The 26436-nt window shown below is 30.5% G+C and overlaps 1 protein-coding gene across 7 annotated transcripts in view; it reads left to right on the top strand.

The window, feature by feature from the left end:
- Positions 1 to 19252, top strand: part of LOC119600037 (high affinity cAMP-specific and IBMX-insensitive 3',5'-cyclic phosphodiesterase 8) — a 100832-nt gene extending 81580 nt beyond the window's left edge. For 2 of the 7 annotated variants that reach the window (XM_037950043.1, XM_037950044.1), the window contains exons 2-17: positions 1523 to 3422; positions 7480 to 7536; positions 7641 to 7837; positions 8057 to 8116; positions 8392 to 8446; positions 8531 to 8629; positions 10514 to 10624; positions 10689 to 10861; positions 11661 to 11871; positions 13707 to 13874; positions 13943 to 14050; positions 14119 to 14367; positions 14433 to 14652; positions 14742 to 14902; positions 18533 to 18800; positions 18865 to 19252. In XM_037950043.1, coding sequence (XP_037805971.1) covers positions 1818 to 3422; positions 7480 to 7536; positions 7641 to 7837; positions 8057 to 8116; positions 8392 to 8446; positions 8531 to 8629; positions 10514 to 10624; positions 10689 to 10861; positions 11661 to 11871; positions 13707 to 13874; positions 13943 to 14050; positions 14119 to 14367; positions 14433 to 14652; positions 14742 to 14902; positions 18533 to 18800; positions 18865 to 19010 — 3888 coding nt within the window. In that variant the 5' untranslated portion in view covers positions 1523 to 1817 and the 3' untranslated portion in view covers positions 19011 to 19252. Of the gene's footprint in view, positions 1 to 1298; positions 3423 to 7479; positions 7537 to 7640; positions 7838 to 8056; positions 8117 to 8391; positions 8447 to 8530; positions 8630 to 10513; positions 10625 to 10688; positions 10862 to 11660; positions 11872 to 13706; positions 13875 to 13942; positions 14051 to 14118; positions 14368 to 14432; positions 14653 to 14741; positions 14903 to 18532; positions 18801 to 18864 lie in introns of those variants that run through there. The other 5 variants (XM_037950047.1, XM_037950048.1, XM_037950041.1 and 2 more) reach the window with 4 other exon arrangements.
- The last annotated feature ends 7184 nt before the right edge of the window (positions 19253 to 26436 follow it).

The raw sequence follows: 26436 nt of genomic DNA on the forward strand, positions 1-26436 counted from the left end.
AGATTTGAAGGCCTATCTATATATACATACTTCCGATAAATTAATGTGCAAAGTATGATAAAATTTAGCACAAATTTGCTTTATATGTACAAAAATCATACTGTATGGTAAAAATTTCATCGCCCTAGACTTTATTCTTTCATAAGTCTATGTACGTGACATTACAAAGTAATATAATAAGAATAAGATATTTCTCGTCACTAGTAAAGCCCACACTTACCTAAAGTCTAATGGGGAAGCAGTTGTAGGTATTACATAAAAATACACCCCTGAACTTCCTTGGTTTTTGAAACATTTCAAAAAATGTCATATCATTTTACGTTTAGACGATACCATCTGTATTATTATGCACATCATATTACTTGTATTACCATGTAAAGCTAGCTGAAGCAGTAATAAATAACACTGTGGTACAAATTCCCAACAAAGAATAGGTACTGTCTAAGTGACCTAATGTAGTTAAGGCCTATTTTTAGTAGGAGCTATCTCCAAAATACGTATTTTTACTTGTTGCCAGACTTAAAAATGTATGTATATCTCAAATTTCCCTAACCCGATTTATTTTCTTAAGCGGCAATGGATTCTTCTACTTTTTTAAAATTATACATCTACATACATACATTTATTTTATAAAGCACTTCAACGTGAAATTGAGAATATATCCATACAAAATTTTGAAAATACAAAAACAACTTACATATGTGAAAAATGAAGTGAAGTGAGAGGAAGGGATTTACAAAATAACCCCCTTAGAACATATTTTACTCATTAATAGGGTTATATGTATTAATTTTGTTATTGTAAAAAATACTCGTAAAATGTTAACTAACAGTACTCGCACGTTAACTGGAAAAAGGTCCTAAGACTCAATTTCTATAGATTTTCATCAAACTTGATCATATTTGACTGAATTTGATACTTCTTAACCTTTAATGAAAAAGTCACTGACAATGGTATGGATGGGGTCTCATTTTGTTCAATAGTGTCTAAAACTAACTGGTGCAAAATTATGGGTGCAAAAATTGGGATAAATAAAGAAATCAAAAAAAGTACTTTTATTAACACAATTTTATAAATTTCAATCGATTTACGAGTTCCGTTATACAATAGGTCTAAAATTTCACACAAGTAAGATTTAGACACATAGTTATAAAAGTTAAATTTCCTTGCAATTATCATAGGGCATTGAAAATTACAGAATTTATAGGATGTTTTTCTGTACATTAATGAATAACTCTAATGAACATACATATTTACATATGTATTTATTTAAATAAACATATTTTTGTTATTTTAAGTACAATTTTAAATAAACGTGTTTGTGTGTGTTACAAAATAATGCAAACGATTTTTTGAACATTTAATCGAATAGAATAAAATACTTATTCTGTTATCTTATCTTTTTACTGTGATATGCGTAGTAAATATTACAAAAAGTGTGTGTTTTTGTAAAAGATCAAATAGTTGAAAACAAAAATAAATAAATAAAATATGTAATAAATTTTATGAATTATATCAAAAGTAAGAGTAAGAGATTAGAAAAATTTATTTAAGAGAACGAGAAAAGTTGTTTAGCAAATATGAATCCAAGTGTAAACATTTTAAACATATAAAATAAAATCAAATCAAAAATATTAAATAAAAATAAGGAGGCAAAGTGAAAAATCAATGAATCAATCCATCAAGCTGCCAATAAATTAAATCGCAAACGTGCATACATACATCTTTACAGTAAATATTGAAACAAATAAATTGAAAACAAAAAAAAAAAAACTCGTAAATCTGAAATTTTATTTATATCGGAAAGTGTTACAACGATGCGCAATTGTTTCACAAAAATCACAAATGTATTTCGTAAAAAACCAATACAACAAAATCAACCTGAGCACAGTCGTTTAAATGGAGAGGAATTTTTGCAATCGCCCGTTCATTACGAGGGCGCCGGTAAGGGTGAATACAGAACAACAACAACAACGACGACAATAAAAGCGGCAACCACAACGACAACAACAGCATGTATTATAATAAACGAATGTTCGGATACGACCGATTTTGATAAGCAGCCGGGCAATAATAATAACAGCAATGATTACTACCACGACGATGATGGTGATAATAATGATAACGGCGATAAACGAAAAAACGTAATTGAACATCGAAAGATAAGCGATATTATGGCAGCAGATAAACAGAAGGCCGTTAAAACTACAAGCCAAAAGACGCCAAGTCTAGGAAGAAATGCTACTGCTAACAATCACAACGATAATAATCCACTCAATGTTCCCCAAAACAGCCAAAAGAATATCAAAAATAATATAGTAGAACTCTCAGAGCTCACTTATAATAACAGTTCTTTAGATACAGACTTTACCAACCCTTTACAGCAATCGAACCTCCAAGACATACACCCAGCCACAATTAAAAACAATGATGCGGAAACTGATAAACTTATACAGCAAATTGAAACCACAACGAACCACACAAAATTAACTTCGGCAACTAATGAACATCAAAGAATAGAATCACACACGCAAATAACTGACACAGCCAGAGGACACAACAATAATACTTCAGACACAAGTGAGGAGCACAAAACGAACACTTATATTCATGAATACAAATCATTTGTCGAAGACAATAGAAGGAGTTTTATCAACAGTCCATTGCCTCTTTCTCTACCCCGAGACATTGAATTGTTCGCTAGTGAAGAGATACTCAAGCGCCCCACAACGGCTGCAAGTCATAGCAACAACAACAATAACAAACACTCAATTGAAAAGGACTTGAAATTGAAATTGCCAAAGGTGCTATCACGACCACCGTCGCCACCCACTATCGCTGAAGCAGCCAATACATCAATTGTGGTAAACAATGAGGTTGCTGAAGCCAAGACTCCAGAGGAAATTGAATACGACGCCAAAGTGGCTGCCGAATGTGAAGATGTGATGACGCCACTGCCAACAGATACTCAAACAAAACACCTGCACCCATTAGCCTACGGACGAAACGTTCAACCGGTTATAGTCGAAGTAATACGCAATTTAGATGCCAATACGTTGCGCATTAACAATCTAACACTTGATGACAAAGTCGAGTTGTTGCAGCGTTATGAATGTAAACATCAACATCGTAGACACAGCCGAGGAAATAACCATAACCGCTTAATGCCAACAGAAGTAAACATTCAAAATGTTAAACAAAGGCAGCAACTACAGCAACCAGATGATGACGTTTCCTCCGACTCTGATATCGGTGATGTTGTTTTGCGTCGTAAATGTCAAAGTACAAATAGATCTGGATTATATGAGCGACGTCAACCAAAAAGTCCAAAACTTAAATTAATTTTGGAAAACAAAAAACCGGACATCACCACTGAAATAAATCCAAACAAATTACCAAAGAATTCTGATCATGAAATTGAGGTATGTTTAAATAATCTTCCTCGTAAAGAATATATTAATATCGCAATATTAGCAATATTCTTTAAATCTGTAGCAAGTATACATATATCTTAATATCAGTGGTATCTGTACAAATTTCGGGACAAAATGTCTTACAAATTTTATAAATATCGATTCATAATAGCAGAAAGGGAGTTGTTACTACTATACATTTCAGTAATTCGGCAAAAATTTTAAAAATATATTTGTTGCGTACAGAAATCACTCTAAACAATTTTGTGGAATATTATAGCTACCAAATGTTACAAAAATCATTTCAACTGGCAAACATCTCTTAAAAAATAGCCTTAAGAACTTTCTAATCCTAGAACTTTTCAATAAAATATATTGATTAAATAAATTATTAAATTCACCTAGCCCCTATACAATCGAACACCCCGAATAGCGCTTTTAAGCTCACAATTATCTTATTATATCTACAAAAATCGGCACAATTTAGATTTACATATACACATAAGTCTAAGTTGGTTGGTTGCTTGCTTATCATGGTAGTTCACTGCGCGCGAACAGTCAAGTAGAGTCGAATGTACTATGTTTTCACAGGACCACTCCACTCGTCAGATGTAGTATTGTGAGAAATCTCAAAATGTCATTAAGTTTAGACCCAGATATCTGGATATGAAGTAATGGCCAAGAAAACTGTTTCTCTTAGTGGCTAGAGCAGGGCATTCGCAGTGAAGATTGAAGGCCGTTTCTTCCTTTTCCTTGTCTTTCCAACTGCAACACTACTCAATAAAAGAGAGCTCGTGCCGTCTTGCATGTCTGCCTAGCACCCAGTGTCCTGTTATTACTGGTATCAACCTCGTTATATCCCACCAATTTCGGGTTATAAAGTGTCATGGAAAGACGGTCATAATACCTTTGCCCCTTTACATGTACCTAGGCTATTCCATCTATTTTTAGACTTTTGAACAAAAAAGCCTGAGGATAATGCTTTTAATAAAACCCAATGGAGTTGCAACTGAAACGGCGTTGGAGACATCAAGACCAGACCCCGTTCTGGCAAGCTCATATGCTTTTTCATTTCCATAATACTCCCTATGCCCAGGGACCCAAACAAGGGTAATGTCAGACAGGTGACCCAGACTTAACAATCCTTCTTTCTTCGATTGACTAATAGAAAGAAGTGCCGCTTGACTGTCAAAAAAGTTCTTCTGTTGCAACGAATAATGAGAACGTATAGTACCCTACAGGCTGATATTATCGCAAATATTTCAGGCTGAAAAACACTACAGTTGTTGCAAAAACGGTGAGAGATACTTATCCCAACTTCTTCACAAAAGACAACAGAACCGCATCGCAAATCATTTTAGGACCATATGTAAAGATTCTGGTGGTATATTTATTAACTTGGTATGTTACTCCTACACCACTCGCTCCTAGAAGGAACTCTGCACAGAAAAAATTACGACAAATCAATTAACATATTAAATACCAAATTCGTCAATACAATTAATTTTTTAATTAAGAAGCCACCAATTAGTATTTTTGTAGATACAAAAAAAGTTTTGTTACTTAAAATTGTTAACTGCGAACAATTTGTTTTTTACAAAGTGTTTATAATATTAATAGAGAAATTTGTTAATCTCCAACATATTATATTTTAATAAACAGGTTCGTCATATTGAACAAATATAGTGTTAATAGCTGATCATTATTTAGCTGATTTTTACACTTAAATTACTAAATGTTGTAAATAATTGGCCTTAAATAGTAAATATAATCAATAAGGGTGCAAGTTTATTCGACTTGTTTCATGAAACCCTTGTTCAAATTCTGTTCAATTACAATATTTGTAAACATTTTAAAATAATGTGAAATGAAATTAAAAAATAAAAAAGAAGTTATTTAAATAAAAAATTATAAAAAATAAGTTATAATGTCAAATTTCAGGTCTTTACGTTAAAAAGTGATCAATACAGAACGGATTTATTAAATGCACAATGAGACTGTTCAAGTTTGCCAGTATAAATAGTCGCTTAAACTTACAAGTGTTGTACATATCAATTATCATACAATTCAATTGCGAGAATGGAAATATGCACAAGTTGCACAGTTTGCGAGGGTTTTAAACGTTTATATGAGAACCCTTAATATGTTCAGATATGTAATGAAATTCATTTTTAAAATGGAATTGCGGTTTTTTATACAATTCATCATAATTTTTAAATTAGTTCTCATAAATGGAAACTATTTTGTTGTCTGTGTAGTATAATGAATAATGAACCATTCCTCGATCGAAATTCATCACACCTTTTCAAATCAGTCGATTTCAAATCATTCGAATTCCATGACGTACCGAAATGTTTTTTAATTATTTATTAATTATTATTAAATTTGTAAGAACATATGGACATACATATTTATATAATCATTTATAAATATGTGTACAACTAGAAACTAAAAGTTTATGGTATATCACTTATCTTCAAAAATTTATACAGATACAGACAGCACTAGTTCTTAGAGCACCTGTTATTCCAATGCATGCTCTGAACTTTGTATAGCTGATCTACAACTAATTCCTTTTTAGTTGAAGTCCATCAAACAAGAGATCCGTATATGATAAAAAAGGATGTATTATAGCTGTATACATCCATTTAACTATGTTGAAAACATATTACGATAGGTGTAGAAGGCAACCGTTGCCTTCTTGACTCTGTGTTGGATAATAAATTTCCATGATAATTTCAAATCTAGGATAATTCATAGATATTTAGCATTGTTTGATAAAAGGATTTCGCAGTTCTTTGACCGGCAAGTTGAAGCATTGGATCTTAGTCTTTGTTGTGAATAATGTTAGTTCTGCCTTGCTTGGGTTCACTCCTAGACAACTATCTGTGACCAAGTTATTGGGTAACACCAGAGCGTTTGACATAATATTACTAATCACGTCTAGAAACGTATCTGGTACCGGTATCACTACATCGTTCGTGTAAACGGCGACTTTTATCACTCTGTTGTCCAGTTCGCTGTTACTAAAACTTGTCATCCCAATTCTAGATTTCAACATAGTTACTAAACAGTTGCTGATATACTCCTCAACATCTAAATTAGTAAGAGATTGCTAATTTGCAGAAGTATTTACGTTAATATTCTTTGTATAAGAAGGCTGCCGATTTTTGTTATGATCAGACCTCATTTGACTACAAAATCTCCCTTCAGAAAATGACTTAAATGGCAATAAATTGCTTATAAACACTAGTATATTAACATTTAGAAAAATTAACAGGAGAAGAAAAATACTATTTGAATGAAGGATAAATGTTCAATTCTTTTAAAAATAAAATGCGGCATGTTCAATATAAAACGTGCTATTTATGATGTCGCTACTGTATGTGATTATAATTGCCGAAATTCATTTCGCAAATGCCGTAAAATGATTGAGGCAAACTTCAAAATTTTGGAATTAATTGTCAAACAAATAATTTACTCGATTAAAATATATGTATACATACATATCGTCACCTGAAATACAAAAGGGCGTAACAACACTTTTCAAAATTTTACAGGAGAGACAAAAAACTAAATAAAACAAAAACTATTTTTTTTTATATAATATATTATGTACAAACATCAACAAAAACTTTTGAATATAGGACTCTTCAGGACTTTCTGGGTGGAAAAAAACAACATGTATTTTGTTACAGTGGACTATTTGCAATCAAAATTTTTTGGTTGTTACGCCCTTTTGTATTTCAAGTGACGATATGTACATATATAAATATGTAACTGTCTAATTCCGTGGTATGATTAGTAAAACGATTTCAATTAAACTATTTTAAAAATGTAATATGTATACGAATTTTGAACACATCTGATTGGAAATTGTTCTATTGTATTATTTATTGATTATTTTAGCGGATCTGTTATCACGAAATTAGCTGAAAACTACTGTGTTGCTGTATCAATTAATTAAGGGCCATAATAATATTTAAATCATTTACTACAGTCATACAAATTGTGGTTGAACGACTTTATAAAAATATAATTTTATTTTCTGCTTATTTTTTTGCAGCGCAATGTTTTTGAAATAAAATACCCCACAGTGCTACCACCGAATCCTAATCTCAAGGTAAGTTTTTTTCTTTATTTAATTGATTCCACCTAAAATCAATAACTTTTCCAAATATTTTCGCATTCTAATCATTCCATTCAATTGCACATTGTTCGAAATAGGCTCTTTTGATCTTTCCTAAAAGCGATAGTATTTGCGAGGTGATGCAGCAAGCATGCAACCGTCAACATTTGGAAGTTACATTAGTGAAGTCAAAAGAAAGTGCCATGGAAAGTCTTTGCAGTGCCACAGAATGCTATCACATTATCATAGTTGATGCACGCTCTGCGAAACATTTAGATGCTGAACACATTGCAAGGTAAACAAATTAGTTTGATTTGATCTGCTCAGAAGGAAAATAATTAACTTGCACGGATGTATATTTCGGATTTATAAAATCAGTCATCTATGAGATTAATTATTTTTCTATCTTTACCTCTTACATATGTATGTATATAGTATATATGTATGTATATATCTACATATGTATGTATTAATTTGAATCACAGTTTCAACTCTTTACGATGGTTTTTTTCAGATCTATTCGTCACATGAGTGGTCATCATTTCACGACAATAATAGCTGTGGTTAAAAAGAGGTATGTAAAAAATAAGATTTCCATCCATTCTATTATAAGACAATGATAATCAAACAAAATGTATGACTTTGGAGCGGTTTTATTGTTTACACTAAGGGAAGAAATTTCATGCATACATACATATATACAATTTTCAAAACTTAAGCATAATTTCTTTCCTTAGGGAGAACTGTAAAATCCATCCTTAATCATTATTGATTTATTTATTATTTGTGTATATTCCAAATGTGTTTTGTTTATCTCAATTAATGTATTTTTTGTTCATATTTTTATAGCATTTCGGAAAGAGATGATGTACTGAATGCATTATTAGACGCTGGCGTTAATAGAGTAAGTTACATTATACCATGAACCGATATATAATAATTAACACATGTACTTTATATCTATCTTCCCAACTCTGGTTTTATTCAGTGCATGGCTGAAAGCACAAATTTATCAATGTGCACAATGGAATTAAAACAGACTCTCCACTCTATAGTTCGACCACATAATGTCATATCAACTCAACAGGTAAGAAATGCTATTGAAAACATATAGCACACTTAGTACAAAAGTTTATTTTTATGTTTTTATATTCTTTAAACCTTAAGTTTAAGTCGTAAACTATGCACAATTATAAGACGATCTAGCCATGTCCGTCCGTCTGATCATCTGTCTGTCTGTTAAAAACATAGAGTCCGAACGGAATGAGTTAGAAGGTTGAAATTTTCCACAAATATTCTCTATAGGTAATGTTTGATTGGTATTGAAAAATGGGACATTCTCTATAGGTAATGTTTGTTTGGTATTGAAAAATGGGACATATCGGCCCCATATATGTGGACCCTCGAAAAACAGACTTAACGGGGATATATGTATGTATGTTTTAAAAGTGTAACTATAGCGATAAAATATAACATAAATATGTTTCATATGAGCCAAAAACTCCCTACCAAATTTTATGAGGATCGGTCCATAATTTACCCTACCCCCATATAAGGTCCCCTTCTGAAAGTGGCTTTAACGGTCATTACTCGCTTAAAAATAGGAGTATAGCGAAGAAATATGGCACAAGTATGTGTCATACTAGCCAAAATCTCTCTACCACATTTTATGTGGATCGGTCTTTAATTGACCCTACCCACCATATAAGATCCCCACTGGCTTAAAAATACGAGTATAGCGATGAAATTTGACATAAGTAAGTCACTTTCAAACCAAAACCTCTCTAATAAATTTTATGTGTATCGTCCATAATTGACCCTACCCCCGACCCCATATAAGGTCCCCTTCAGAAAATGACTTTAACGCTCATTTCTGGCTTAAAAATACGAGTATAGCGATGAAATTTGACATAAGCAAATCTCTTATGAACCAAAATCACCCCACCGCATTTTATGTGGATAGACCCATAATTTACCCCACCCCCATATAAGGTCCTCTTCAGAAAATGACTTTCACGTTCATTACTGGATTCAAAATACGAGTATAGCGATGATATTTGACATAAGTAAGTATTTTACTAGCCAAAATCTCTCTACCAAATTTTATGTGGATCGGTTCATAATTGGCCCTAACCCCCATATAAGATCCCCTTCAGAAAATGACTTTATCGCTCATTACTGGTTTAAAAATAGGAGTATAGCGATGAAATTCGACAAATGTAAGTTTTAACCAAATTGTATGTGTATCGGTCTATAATTGACCCTACCCTCCTATAAGGTCCCCTACAGAAAATTACTCTAACGCTCATTACTGGCTTAAAAGTACGAGTATTGAGATGAAATTCGACATAAGCAAGTTTCTTATGAGCCATAACCTCTCTACTGACTTTTATGGGAATCGGCATATGATTGATCCCCATATAAGCTCCCCTTCAGAAAATGACTTTAAAGCTCATTACTGGCTTAAAAATATGATTGAAGCGATGAAATTCGACACACATAAGTTTTATACGAGTTAAAATCTCTCTACTAAATTTATTGAGGATCGGTCCATAATTTACCCCACCCGCATATAGAGTCCCCTTCAGAAAATTGCTTTAACGATCATTTCATTTGATATAAAAAATTATATAGCAACTTTCTACCGATTTTCATATGGAAAGTGTCGGTAACTTACCCTACCCGCCCATATAAGCCTGCCTCCAGAAAATTACTTTAACGCTAATTACTGACATAAAAATGCGATGTTATGCGATGTAAACAGGTTTATATGAACCAAAATCAGTCTAAAAACGGTCAGTTAATTTGATGAGTGATCATGATGTTAGGGGAGCATTAGATAAATATAGTATATGAAAGTCACACGTTTTGTAGCTCTCATTTTAAAAACACTGAATTTTGGAATATGACAGTCTTGTAATAAATGACATACATATGTACACATGTTCATTAACATGATTTTATTTTACAGGCACTTTATACGGCACTGCATAGGCTGAAGGAAGTTCTCATAATTACAGATGATCTCCTAAGAATTCAGTACGCCAACAGATCTGCGGAAAGATTGCTCAATATGCGATTGGTAAGATTATAATTTTGAAATTAATTTTCATAACAATAACCCATTTAAATTTGATCCCAAATAGGATGAAATTATAAACAAGCCTCTTGCCGAAATTTTCGTTTCGGACGTTTCCTCAATCAATCACAATTCTGGCAAAGGCATACGAGAATTCGATGGTATACTGACAGTAAAGAGAAAAAATCAAGATGGCATACCAATGCATGTACGGGTAGTACCAGTAGCATGTATTGGCAGGTACGTTAATAATTTTTAAAAATTGTGAAATATGTATATACTTTAAAGCCCCTTGGCGACACATAGTATAAATTCAGTGAAATATTATATAATAATTATTTTAATTATTTATTATGAAGTAAAATTAATAGTTTTCTGTTGAAATTTATAAGTATTTATAATTATTTTCGCAAGTTAGTTTTCTATATGGAACTGATTCTCTCACAATGATAAAATAATAAACAATTTTTTCAACAGAGTTTATATGGAGGAATGGGTAAATTGTGGACCGAACCTTTAAAACATTTATTAGAAAAATATATGATTCCTATAAAAGTTGTTTTTGTCGAATTTTCCTCTATGACGCGATAATGGTCTTAGGCCAATATTTAAATGTGTTACCAACGGAATGACAAAATCAATATACATACATATAATGCTGTGCATTATTCTCGAAGAATACACATAAATTTCGGTTAACCAGGTCGTTAAATATTTGATGAACATGCAAAATTTTCAATTGCGTAAAATACCTTTGAGTGGGATAGAATTTATATGACTCTTATAATGCGATAAAATAAATACTATAAAAAAATTTTAATTATTGTTAACGCCATATAAAAGAAATTATGTTTCGTAAATAATGGAATTTTTTTCGAATAAATTCATAACATACCAAATTAAATAATGTTTAGTTAATTTTATTAAATTTTTAAAAAGGAACAATTAATTATCCAAAATTTTCACAACTTATTTCTGTACTTTTATCTTAAATATGTATGTATGTATATTGAAATATTTATGTTTGTTTCTCTGGCAGAACTCCTACACATTTTGTTTTCAATTTCGATGTACCTGGTGGGCAGACGGATTTCATTGCAACCCTACCACAACCCAAAGAAGCACCTCGTGGTTCACTTCACTCTATACGACGAGGAAGTTTCGATGTTCGATCAATTGCCTCAGATGGTTTAAGGCGTACAAGTTTAGCTAAACTAACTTCATTACCTTTAGAGGCACCTATAACAAAGGTAAGATTTATGATTAGCATTCTTTCTTAACAACTACTTTTGCATTAGACCGTTCTTGAAAAAGCCATATACATATTTATTATAAATTTTTATTCTATATTCAACTTTTGTTCGATTTCTGGCTTAAGCTCCATTAATACAAATGATTAATTAACTGCAAGTACACTAGTGGTCAAAACAATTAAGAAAGAAGACTTGGTATACATAAATATTTATGTTCACCATATACTACAATACTATTTAGATTACTATATATTATATATATTAAACTAATTTATGGCCCTTTAGACTATATTCCGGATATCCACTTGTATGGGATCTAGGTGAAATCATAAGCCGACCTTGCTCATTTTCAATATCAAATATATCAATGATCCCTAACAGACATACCGACGTAATCGAAAACGGCTAGATGGTCTCAGAATTTAATAACAACCAAGAATATGCATACATATGTATGTGTGTAGTATATACTTTTGATAAAAAATAATCCATAAAAAAACTACGGTAATATGTATCTGGCCTGATTTTATATAAGGAATTTCGAACGAAGGAAGATAAAATTTATTTACGAAATATCCCAAAACAGTTCACAGAGAAGAATCCTACAATTTAAATCTTGCATTAAAGATGTTCAAGAGTTATGAACACATTTTAAGACATACTAAAAATTAAATAGTTTTGCCGTTATTATTAATAAAAACTTAATTTAAAATTTTTTTAAATAATGACTTTATTTTATTAAAAAAATCTCGTTTTTGGTTGCAAATGTTTTGACCACCACTATGTATGCACTTTAAATAGTGTAATAATAAAATGGACACAGGCCATTTTTCAAACAAGACGAAAGACACTCGCCATTATTTAGTTTGTTTATTATGTTTTTATACATATGTACATTAGGGTGTCCCGTGGACCACTTTTTTTTGCAGGAATACCTATCAAACGATGCATTTAAATGTACTAAAGACAAAAATAAAAAACAATTTTATTAAAAAGGTCCTCAAGTCCCCTACCGGCAATTGAAAATCTTCATCGCAGTACAACATGTTAAAGAAAATTTTATTTTATTTTCTGTTCCGCAATACAACTTTTAGTGTATTATAAGGGGCATATAATTATCAAACAAATTTAAAAAATTCTGAAATGGACTATACCAAATTCCGAACTATTTTAAAAAAAATTTTCTGTATAAGCTAAAGATTAGTACACTTTTGACACCTATATATTTCGATAAATAGCGAAAATAATATGTCTCTCCAACCCACTAAAAATCATTTTATGGACCATAAATACTCTACAAAAATTGCAAGATTATTTTTCGCGTAATTAGCTGAATATTACGAAATTTTTAAGACTCATTTCGAAAAATCTAAGATATTTTATTTTTCAAAAATAATACCGAGGTCGGTATTTTCAATCACCGGTAGGGAACTGAAGACCATTCGAAAAAAATATTTTATATTTTTTTCGTGTTCATTGCATTAATACGCATCGATTGAGAGGTATTCCTACATGAAATTCTTAAAAAAGCTCTTCCTCGGTACACTCTAATGTAGTACATATGTATGTTATAGTTATACATATGTATGTATGTATTAATATTTAGTTTTATTTTATGTATTTAAATTTACTAATTTTTCTTTTTTTATTTATTTATTGCATTGCGTTCGTTAACTGTTAACCCTGCATCTTACTGATCTGCGTTATATACATTTTGTTATTTCGTCCATTCGTTCGTTTTTTTGAAACCTGAAAATTACGTTACTTTATAAATTGCACTTTTCAAACCAAAAATGCAACAAATGTTAAATTAAAAATAATCTTCTCTGAAGATAATAAATTTACTCTCGCAAGTACAGGAGAATTGTTCAGCTGATGAGGCGCGACTTATTGATAAGGTATTGGAATTTTTGAAACGTGAAGGATTATACAGCCCACAAATGAAAGAAATTCGACCAGATGATCCGATTGCAACAGATCTAATTGGTGCCCTTCTAACTGTAAGTATTCGCTTTATAAAATGCTTTGCGTCAGTATTAATAGTCATTGCTTTGCAAACGCTTTTTAGGGGCCAAACGTTTATTCATCTCGACGCAGCTCGAATGACTCAATCGTCAAGTCTGGTCGTACCTGCAATAGTACAAACACTCCTGGAATAATGCCAGCTAAAATGAAGGTTAGTTCAGAGTTGTTGGCACTCATGTTTAAAACCTGTGACAAATTTCTTTACGATGTTAAAAATAGGCAACCCCTCTCATTATGGAAATACTGGAAGAATCTCTAAATTGGGAATTTAATATATTTAAACTGGAAGAAGTCACCGAAAGGCATCCACTTTTGTATTTGGGCATGGAAATATTCAGGCGTTTCGATGTTTTCTGCACTCTTGGAGTGGATGAAACCATATGTAAAAATTGGCTTGCTCTAATGGAAAGTCAATATCATGCCGATAACTCCTACCATAACAGCACTCATGCAGCGGACGTTATGCAGGTATATTTCTTGTTTAATTTTGTCACTAGGGACATGCACTCCAACCTAATGTTTCATTCATATAGGCAACTGGTGTTTTCATATCACAACTTGCAGCCAAAGACTTAGTTATGGATCGTTTGGAAGAGGCTACAGCATTAATTGCTGCCGTTGCCCATGATGTTGACCATCCTGGACGTTCTTCAGCTTTTCTCTGCAATTCAAATAGTCCATTGGCTATAATGTATAACGATTTAACCGTACTCGAATCACATCATGCATCAACTACTTTTAGACTGGCTTTAGGTATTTATACATCTATACATATATTCACTATTCACATCCCAATCAATCATCATTTTCATATGTTATATATATTTTTTACTCTATCACAGCGGATGACAACGTCAATATTTTTAAGAATTTAGATAAAGATACTTATAAATTGGCACGAAGTACTATTATCGATATGATTTTGGCCACTGAAATGACACGCCATTTTGAACATTTGGCAAAATTTGTTAGTGTGTTTGGCGCGGAAGTTGAGCCAAGAGATGTAAGTATTACATATTATTTTTTATATTTTTAACGTATTAAATATTATCTCATTTTGTCTCTAAACATTTATTTCAATAGATTTTTCACTTTAGGAAATACAATTAAAAATATTTTCTTTTTATATTTAGAAACATATTTATCTACATTAGGGATATAACTACTAGAGGCAACTCCCGGTGTAGAGGCAACTCCCGGTGTAACGAATGATGTAATGTCAGGTCCTTTCGTTAAATCGAAAAATTCGTTATATCGGAATTATTTTTTCAAGTATTTTTTTATTTAATGAACAAAAAACTATGTAATTCAATATATAAAATTATCATTTTAAATTTTGAACATAGTATGGACGCATTGAAAAAATTGCTGATGGATTTTTGTTTTCGACCAAATGTAATTCCCACATATGTATTTCCTTAATTTCATTTTGTTTGTTAGATTCAAATTTAATCTGAACTTGACAATCGATAATTTAGTCTCTGCTGATAATTTTATCACTCTGAAATTATTGTCCCATGTTGGGATATCCTCCTCGAAATAATTTGTTTTGCTTTAAAATTGTATTAATCAAAGGTGTCCGATTTAAACTTTATGAAATTGATAATACTTAACTAGGACTACAAATCTATGTAAAAATCTCATCTCATCATTATGTAATAACATTTGGAGATAGAATTTTTATAAAAATATTTTGGAATTACGCACTTATTCTTCACAATATTGCAAAAGAAAATAATGAAAAAATCTTAACGGTTTTAGTATATAATTACATTCAAACATCAAATTCCTATGCCCCTATTATGTTTTACAATTCAACTCTTCTTTAGTTGAAATTTTGCTATTTTGTATTATCGATAACAACTTAAAATTTCAAGTTGAAATTTATTACAACTTTTTTGAAAAAATTACAACTTATCAAAAGCAGTTGTAATAAATTACAACTCAATTGTTTAGAATAAATTTTTTAAATAAAACGAAGTAAAGTTTTTTTTTAATTTTCTTTAATTTCATTAATCACTGATTTCAAACGAATTTGCAATAAAAAGATGTTCAATACTTTTGTCATTTACGAAAAACACAAATTCATAAACTTTTCACTTAATTTTATGACAAAAAAGCACTTTTTAGGTTGGCAATATCAACACAATTACCACTGAAATTGGTTGTAATTCATAATACCAAAAAAAAGTTGAGTTGTTCCAAAGTTGAGTTGTAAACCATAATAGGGGCACTAATAAAATTAACATAATTTTATATGAAATGCTAAATATTTTCTTAACTAGAAACGTAAATTTTATATATTTAGTAACTTTGTATGACAAAATTAAAGCTGCTGCTAGTGAAACTTGGAAACTAATTTGATTTTGGCGCACATTCATTATTTTCAATTAGCGCTTTGCGTGTGCCTCGAATTTTCGTACATGGATGAGTAATGAATAAAATTTTTTATTTGAACTCGTGGTTAGAGTTACTATACATGCTTTTAGTTGGTCGTAATCATACTTCCTGGCGCAAAATATTTGAAAATTATAAAATTAAATTTTCATAATTTTTTCGATTTTTTTTTTTTTTTGAAACATATGCCACCGAAAGTAAGAAATTATCAAAATATTATTTATTTGTTGACTATATTTAATAACAAGCAGGAAAGTATAGTCGGGCATGGCTGACTATATTAATTATTAAAAATTATTAATTTGTTATAAAAAACATTAATGTTGAATTTTACCTTAACCCATTAATGCCCACAGTTACATATACGTAACGCAAATTAATTCGAATTTGGACTCGAAATGCACAGAAATGGAAAATGCAAAGTTACTTTTTTGTGATGGATAGGTTAACTTAACATATTCTTAACGATTATAAATCGAATTTGAGTAATTTTTGCCTATAGAATTGTATTTTTGGGTTATTTTGTAAAGTGCCTATTTCGTAAACCTGCAAAAAGTCATATTTTTCGAGGAATGAATTCTTAGAATGTTAATAACTTCTATGTAGTTAGTTTTTAAAAAAAGTTTTTGACGTAAACTTATAAAGAAGTAATTAATGTTTATTACCTAATTGTTTATAAACATATACCATGTCCTTGCGGAGACTTATAAAGAGGATAATAAAGGTGTTACGTATATGTAACAGTGGGCAGTTCTCAGTACTTTTTGTCCCACTCTACATTCGATATAAATAATGAACAACTTGCTTACTTTTTTATGAAATCTACCTCAAAAATAGTTTTTTATCAGAAGAATGGGTTTTTAACGTAATAAAAAACAATATATTTTCTTGAAATATTGATATTTGATGACAAGCAATATATTTTTAATGTAAATGTTTCTATTAAATCGTCCTTTCGTGGATATTTTAAAATTTTTAAGAATTTCTGTAAAGTATAGGCCATTTGACCGCATTAGAACTTGTTCAAGGCACAGTTGGCGAATATTAAATATTTATTTTTACAAGAAAATCGGAATATAATTGCAATTATCCCCCAAAAATTAAACATGGGTTGAAAATTATGACCATTTTCTTGGATTATTAGGGAAATTGCAAGGATACAAGCGCCAAGGACCTTTGGTAAATGTATGCAAAATGTGTAACGTTAGTCAATATATCTGTTGCTGCAAGAAAATATACAAATTTCTTTAAATTCATTAATTGACATTACAAAAATTACAAAATTCCACAAATTAAAATTTTATACTTTTAAATAATTTTTTATTTTATATGAAAAAAATTTGTATGATATACCAAATTAGCTAATCCAAGCTTAAAACTTAATAATTAACCAGTTCTTTTACGATTTTTTGGTAAAAATATGTAACTTTTACTTAAAATACTTAAGGGACAAAAATTCGTGGGTAATGCCCACTGTTACGTATACGTAACGTCTTCTAAAATCCAAACAAGGCAAGATAGAAAAAATTTTTTAATTGAAATCGGTTTATATCGGTTTATACACAAGTAAACTGTCATATCCAAATTTCACATTTCTACCTTACGTAGATCGCCGTGGGCATTAATGGGTTAATTCTTATGTATTAAGCAAGTTATGGATGAAAAACGAATGTTCTAAAAGAGGCAAATTTGATTTTTTTATATAAAATTTCATTTCTATACTAATAGTTATAAGTCGATTATGGACGTTTAAGGAATTTTCTAAAGGGTAGTTTGTATGGGAGCTAAGGTCAATTGAGGGCCGATCATTACTTATATAAAACTTAGTAGTACCGATTTCTGAAGACATCAGCCAAAGTTTAGTTTCCATTTAAAATACTTCAGAGCCATTGTGCAACCAATTTATGTAGTCATATTGCTTAATTTTTCCTAGAATATATTTTTACAGCTCAAAATCCAGAATTGAGTATCGGGAAACAAGTGTCTTTTTTCATAAAAAATTAAATTTTTAATGGCTAATGACATAAAAAACTGAATTCTAAAAAAATTTTACTCATGCCCATTTCGAAATGACTTTGTCAAATTTCAATTTATACCCATATACTTTTTTGCAAAATACATGGGTATTTACCCCATTTTACCGTATATTCTATCGTATAGATATGAATGTCATTTAATATTAATAAATCATATAATTTTTAGTGTTGATAACTTTATATTATATTAACTTTTATAGATCGTACAAACCGAAGAAGAAAGTTCAATACTAATGCGCCGTATGCTTATCAAAGTAGCCGATGTTAGCAATCCAGCTAGACCAATGATTTGCTGTATAGAATGGGCGCGACGTATTGCCGAAGAATACTTTACGCAAACAGACGAAGAGAAGGCTAAAGATTTGCCAATCGTCATGCCAATGTTTGATCGTGCCACCTGCAGTATACCAAAAAGTCAAATTGGTTTCATCGAATACATCATACAGGACATGATGCATGCATGGGACAGTAAGTATCCGATGATAAATTAACTGAAATGAATTATAATAAATTGAGTTTTTCTTAACTTAAGGTTTCATCGATATGCCTGAATTAATTACGTACATGCAAATCAACTATTCCCAATGGAAGAAATTTGAAGAACAGGGTATTCACACGCTCGCCGAAGTTAAGGCGAAGCAAATGTCTCTTATGAATAAAAAGTCTGCTCTGAAATAGCACATGGCTTTTAAGAGACTCTTCTCGGGACTTCTTAAGCCTCAACCGCTGCAACTACAATGTGCATTTTCGATTGGTGAAAATGAAATAGAAGAGTATGTTCAAAAATAAATCGCCTCGGACTCATTCAGATGTATCAAACATAAGAGTAAAAGCTATTTTTCTCTAATTAAAACAATCTACAGCTAAACGAAATCAGCTACAAAAGATGTCGCAAAGGTCACACCTGCTCAAAAACAAAATATAAATAATTTAAGGCATTAGTTTATTATATGTTTAAATCTTGAAAAAACCTTTTCTCTACATTTTAACGATGACTTGTGCTACTTATTTTTCTCACTAACGTCCACTATTACCAATCTTTATATCCCCATGTGTCATATCATTTTCCAATCGGATGTTGTATTATTTCCTTTTCATATACTTAGTAGTATTCATCACATCTCTTAAGGAATTAACTCCAATAATGTTGTTTGTATGTTTATCAAGTTAATGTTCTCTATTCGTATCATTTACAAATATCACAACTTAAAAATGAAAATAATTTAAGAATAAAAAAAATCTATAAATTTATAAAAGATATGCAGAAATTTAAATGTACATATGTATGTACATAGCAAATCAATATTAAATTTGTATCCATGAAATGTTTAACGTTATATGTTTGTATCTTAATAGAACGACATATTAATGTTTTATTTCACTTTTGGGCTGGACTCAACTTTAAACTTCACAAATGTTAACTTACACACACACTTTTATATTCATGTATGTATGTCTGTATGTAAGCCTTAATAAATAAATACGTTTAATATTAAATACATAGTTGTTATAATGTTTCAAATAAATTTAGTCAAATACATTACATATTACTATTATATTTATGTATTTATGTATCTGTGAAACAACATGAAGAAAAATTAATTGTTATTTTATAAATTACAACAACAAATAGTTAAAATTCTGTTAAATTTATATTTATACGCACACACATACATAGTTACATGTAAAGTACTTGTATGTACATTAGATGTGCCCTATCGAACACTATTTTTAGGAGTATGTACTTCTAATGTACATACATACATACATTCATATACAATTGTTTATGTATCTATGTATCTATTTTGCTATATTTTCAATGTACAATATAAATGTTATTATACATTTATGACAATCTCTTAAGAAAACTAAAAAAAATATAAGAAATTAGATCATATTTTTACAAAACAAAAACCAAAAAAAAACAATACAAAAAACTAACTATTCTTATACAAATTGTTAAATAAATTAAAAACTTTTCTAAAAACAAGATTTTAATAAGGAACAAACTTTTACAATAAAAACAAAAGAAATAAAAACTATAACCATTTTTCTTAAACTTGTAATAATAGTCGTTTTTACTACTTACTACATGTATTAAAATATGTTAAAATAGTGATGAATCAATCCTTCTCTTAGGTCAAGTAAGAGCAGAATTTGATGGGGAAGGTAATTTCTTATAGAGCACTTAATTACATACATTAGGATGACCGCAAAATGGAAGTTGCTGATGTTCACACTGAAAATGAAAATTAATATCATACCATTTATCAACATTGTTGTCCTAAGTGTCAATAGTTAGTGAGTTGGATCAAAGAACCTTTTGAGGTTCTAATAATTTTCCTCATATTTTTTGCATAGAAACTGTAATGTACAAATTTGGTATCATATTAAAGTCTTGGAAAGGCGTGTTTTTTATACCCTCCACCACCATCAGTGGTGATAGAGGGTATATATAAGTTTGTCATTCCGTGTGTAACACCAAGAAATATTCATCTGAGACCCAACAAAGTATATATATTCTGGGTCCTTATGAAATTTTGAGTCGATTTAGCTATGTCCGTCCGTCTGTCTGTCTGTGTAAAACACGCTCACGTTAAAAGGAAGCAATGGAAATTAACGAAATTCAGCCAAAATATTCATTATTATCCGGTACAGTTTGGTATTGAAAATTAGCAAAATCGGTTCACATCGGGAAAAGTTATGAATCAAAATTTAAAACAACTCCGAAAAAAATAAGCATTTTTCACACATTCTGACGTAATTTTCTCGAAAACTATGCAAGATAATTTCATGAAAGTCATCATACATTCGTTTCTACGTAAGATCTTGATTCCTGCTGAAAATTGCCAGAATCGGTCCATAATTTCATATACCCCCCATACAAAAGTACATATTCCCAGAAAATGAGTTTTTTGTTAATAACTTCCGTCAGAATGTTGATATCTTCACAAAATTTTACAAATTAAAATCACATGTCAATAGAATCCATTGGGAAATGGGAAATTTTCTGGATCGGTCCGTAATTGGTCATAGCTCCCATACAAGGTCCCCTTCCCGAAAATCACTTAAACGCGCATAACTCATTACTAAATTAAGATATCCATATAAAATTTAGTACAAGTATTGCTCATATGCACAGAAATATTACTATACAGGGTCCTCTCCGAAAATCACTTAAACGTACATAACTCATTACTTAATTAAGATATCCATATAAAATTTGGTACAAGTATTGCTCACACATACAGAAATATTACTATGAAAGTTTTTTTGGATCGGTCCATAATTGGTCATAGCTCCCATACAAGGTCCCCTCCCGAAAATCATTTAAACGTGCATAACTCATTGCTAAATAAAAATATCCATATAAAGTTTGATACAAGTATTGCTCATATACACAGAAATATTACTGTGAAATTGTTTTCTTATCGGTCCATAATTGATCATAGCTGCCATCCAAGGTCCCTTTCAGAAAAACACTTAAAGGCACATAACTCAATACCAAATAGTGATATCCATAAAAAATTTGGCATACATACTATTTTTGTACACAGAAATGTTATTTCAAAACTTTTTCACGATCGGTTCATCTTTGGTCATAGCTGCCATACAAGGTTCCCTCACGAAAATCACTTAAATGCACAATATTCATTGCAAAATAATGATATTGATACAGAATTTTGAAATTTTGTCTTTATATACATAATTGGTCATAGCTCCCATACGAAAATCTCTTAAACGCACATTACTCATTACCAAATAAAGCTATTGATACAAAATTTGGCACAAATATTAGTTTGGTATACAAAAATTCTGTTTCAAGATTTTTGCACGATCGGTACATAACATGGTAAAATCACTTGAACACATATTACTTATTACTAAATTACGATATAGATACAAAATTTGACTGAAATATAGCTTTAATGTACAGAAATTTTGCTTAAAGAATTTTTTACGATCGGTCTATAATTTGTCATATCTCCCATACTAGGTCATGCCCCTAAAAGCAATTTAACCGTATTTAACTAGTTGCATTATCAATTTGTGTAGAACAAAATTATATATATATGTATTTTGAAAATCCTTAAATCTTTCACACACATACATACATGCACATGCGCTATAAAAATATAAAAGAAAATGGGGTTTGTAATGTTCAATAAATCTTGGAATGTAACAGATTTAAGCTGTTTAAATCTTGGTGGAGGGTATTAAAGATTAGGCTCAGCCGAATATAGCACTCTAACTTGTATTTTATTCTATTTAGTTTTTATTTTTCGAAACCCATTTTTACCCGATCTTGTGTTAAGTTATTTAATCAAGACTTACGTAAAATCTACACCAGTATAAGGAAATACTAAGTACTAATTTAAATTTTTCTTGATATTTCAGTGCAAATACCAATTTTTGCAACAAATTGTTAAAAATTTGATGGAAAATTTATAATTTTCATATTAAATTTTGAAATAACTTCATCTGTTGGACGCTGCTGACATTATGATTTACAAATTGTTTAGCCTCGATTAAACCTTCTGCCTTATCCACCTGGCGTACGGTGCAAGAACTAAAATTTGGATTTAATAAATCCAATTGTTTAAAAAATGCTGCTAATGTATACTTATATTAGAAGGATTTTTCAAACAATTGAATTTATTAAATCCAAAACTAAATTTCCGCCTCCAAAGATAGTTTTTTTCTTGAAATAAAATAAATCCAGTGATTAAAAAATTCCCTAGTATTACCATATGAAATATCCCTATTTAAACTAAGAACCGGAATAAATTTGGCCACATGACTTTTAAAATTCTAAATACTTAGTCGTATTTAATAGTTTTGCCAAGAAATTTTTATTTGTGCAATTTCTAATTTTATCAGAATCAGAAACATACATAAATAGCACTAAGCAAGAAAAATAAATACCTGTGAAGTGATACTACTTTTCTGAATGGTGGATCCGAGTAGAACTTTAATGTTTATGAATTGCAATATGTAATAAAACCGTCACACACTGAGAGAAAATACAAATGAAAAAATTCACAATCGTATGGCTCTTTTCTTTTTTTTTAAATTAATCAAAAAACAAGCAAGTTTCAATTAGATCAGGGATGTATTTTTATATTTTTATTCTACTTTGTTATTGTCTTATACCAGTAGTGTAAACGAAAAAAATATAAATTTTTTTAAAATACGGATGGAATTTCATTTTATTTTTCAGATGTATGAAAACCCTCTTATGTGGTCTAAATCCACTTTATGTCGGCTAGATACCAGAATACATACATATAGATACAATTTAGGATAATTTGAGTATGCTGAAAGATTGACGGTCGATTATTACAAAAATAGGCAGTGTTATTTATGCATAAAACATAGTTTTGCCGATTTCTTAAGAGATACTAGTCGTAGTTATGAGCCAAATATCGCAAATCGGAATGTTAGGCTATATGGGGGCTAGGTGAAATAATGGACCAATTTTAGCCATTTTCAATAGGGCCGATAAACTTGTATGGTTAAAATTACATCAAAATATGTATCTTGAAAATCACGGCTTGTTTCTTTCGTTGACAATCCAATGATTGTCGGAATTGTTTTGAAGAATATTTAAAAAATCATTGGTCTCATGAAATCTAATGACATAATATCTATATATATAAAAATGAATGTGTGTTTGTTTGTATGTTTGAACGTTACAGACTACTAAACGGCTAAACCGATTTTTTTGAAATTTTCACAGCGTATTCCTGCATGTCTGGAATAGGTAATAGGCTTATTTCGAAATTTCAAGTGGGCGATGAGCCACGCCTGGGAAACTAATAGAACTAAATTCTTAAAATTTTGCACGAAGAACTTTAATATTCATCTGAACATTTTTAAGGAAAAAAGAGCGGACTTTCATCTGGGGGGCTTGGAGCCCCCATATGAATAAAATAGAAAAATTCGTATATCTGAGAAACTATTAGAGCTAGAATCTTTAAATTTTACTTGAAGAACTTTGACATTCATCTGAACATTTAGAGTATAACGGGCGGACTTCCAATGGGGTACTTGATACCTCCCTTATGAATTAAATACAAAATTTCTTTTAACTGGGAAACTAATAGAACTAGATTCTTCAAATTTTGCACAAATTATTTTAACCCTTTCCGTGGTTTTGTCGAATATATTCGACATTACAATGGTGGTTTTGTCGAATATATTCGACATTACAATAGACTCTGTTTTTAAGCATTTTTTGGGTATAATATTTAACTTTAGTTTTATTTTTTTTTCTTTTAGATGAAAATGAAGACTTTATTATATTTATAATTGAGATTTTGAAAGATCTTCCGTATTTTAAAAGTATTTAAAAATCAGATTTTAAGAAATTGTCACTTATGACTACTTTTTAAAAAGTGCTTTTTAACAACGTTTAAAAAACAGCTTCATTTAATGGCCAAAAAAAATGTATTTTAAGAGATCGGACTATGCAGATTTAAATTGTATTGTATTGAAAGAAGTTTAAGAAGACATTTTCCAAAAAAAATTCATAAAAAATATTGGTGGTACTTTTTGGAGACTGTTTTTCGAATGTCGAATATTTTCGACATTTAACTTTGACCTTTTATATAAATCACTAGGGAAAACTCAAATTCAAAAAATATTATTTTTCCCGGATTCAGCATACTCAAATTATCTTAAATATAAGTTTTCAAGTTTTTTTCTAGACATAAATTATTTTTGACCCTGAAAGGGTTAATATTCATCTGAATATTTTGGAGGAAAAAGGGCGGACTTTCATCCGGAGAGCATGAAGCCCCCACATGAATTAAATTCGTATATCTGAGAAACTATTAGAGCTAGAATCTTCAAATTTTACATGAAGAACTTTGACATTCATGTGAAAACATTTAGAGAATAACGGGCGGACTTTCAATGGGCGCTTGACACAACATATATTAATTAAATACAAATTTTTCATAGATAGATAGAAATTGGCGAACTTCCAATAATTTGCTTGGCATCTCTCATATGTAACATATTGTTAATCTGGAAAACTATTGTAGTTAGAATTTTCAAAATCGTTAAGTGGGTTTTTTATTTAATCAGTTTAAACGGCTAAACTGATTTTCTTGAAATTTTCACAATATCTTCCTGTATGTCTGGAAGGAGTTATAACTGCTTTTTATTTTGAAATTTCAAATGAGCGAGGTCCCACGTATAGAGTCCCCAAATTTTGTACAAGTAACTTTTGTTTAAATACAAATATTTTGGACAAAAATAGGGAGTTCAGCAAAAGCGGGCGTGGCACCTCCCATATGAAATAAATACTAAAATCTAATTATTAAAATCTGTATATCTAGAAAACTATAGCAGCTAGAGTCCCCAATTTTGGTGCCTCTCTCGTGAAGTAATTACAAAAAATTGTATATTCTTATCTATATATATACAAATGAATGTGTGTTTGTTTGTATGTTTGAACGCTATAGACTACTAAACGGCTGAACCGATTTTATTCAAATTTTCACAGCGTATTCCTGTATGTCTGGAATAGGCAATAGGCTACTTTTTATTTTGAAATTCCAAGTGGGCGAGGAGCCACGCCTATATTAATAAAATATTAAATCCGTATATTTTAGATAATATAACAGTTAGAGTCCTCAAATTTTGTCAGAGCAACTTTAGTGTCAATATAATTATTTAGAACAAAAAGTAGGAGGACTATCATTAGGGGCGTGCACCTCCCATATAAATTAAATACAAAAATACGTTTATCTTGGAAACTATTACAGTTAGAATCTTCAAATTTTGCACGAAAAACTTTAACATCCATCTAAACATTTTGGGTAATAAATTGGCGGACTACCCATGAGGGGAGCGGCACCTCTCATATTAATTAAAGACAAAAATTCGTTTATCTGGAAAAATAATGGAACTAAATTCTTCAAATTTCGCGCGAAGAACTTAAATATTCATCTGAACATTTTGGAGGGAAAAAGCGGACTTTCATCTGGGGGGTCTTGAATGGAATGAATGGCTTTGTATGGAGGCTAGGGTCAAATGAAGTCCGATAATTTCGAAATTCGGCAAGGTCATCAAGGCTTGTATAAAACTTACTTGT

The sequence above is a fragment of the Lucilia sericata genome, unplaced genomic scaffold (assembly GCF_015586225.1).
Source record: "Lucilia sericata isolate MDLA Ls3-8-SP2 unplaced genomic scaffold, ASM1558622v1 Contig000101F_arrow, whole genome shotgun sequence".
NCBI lineage: Eukaryota > Metazoa > Arthropoda > Insecta > Diptera > Calliphoridae > Lucilia > Lucilia sericata.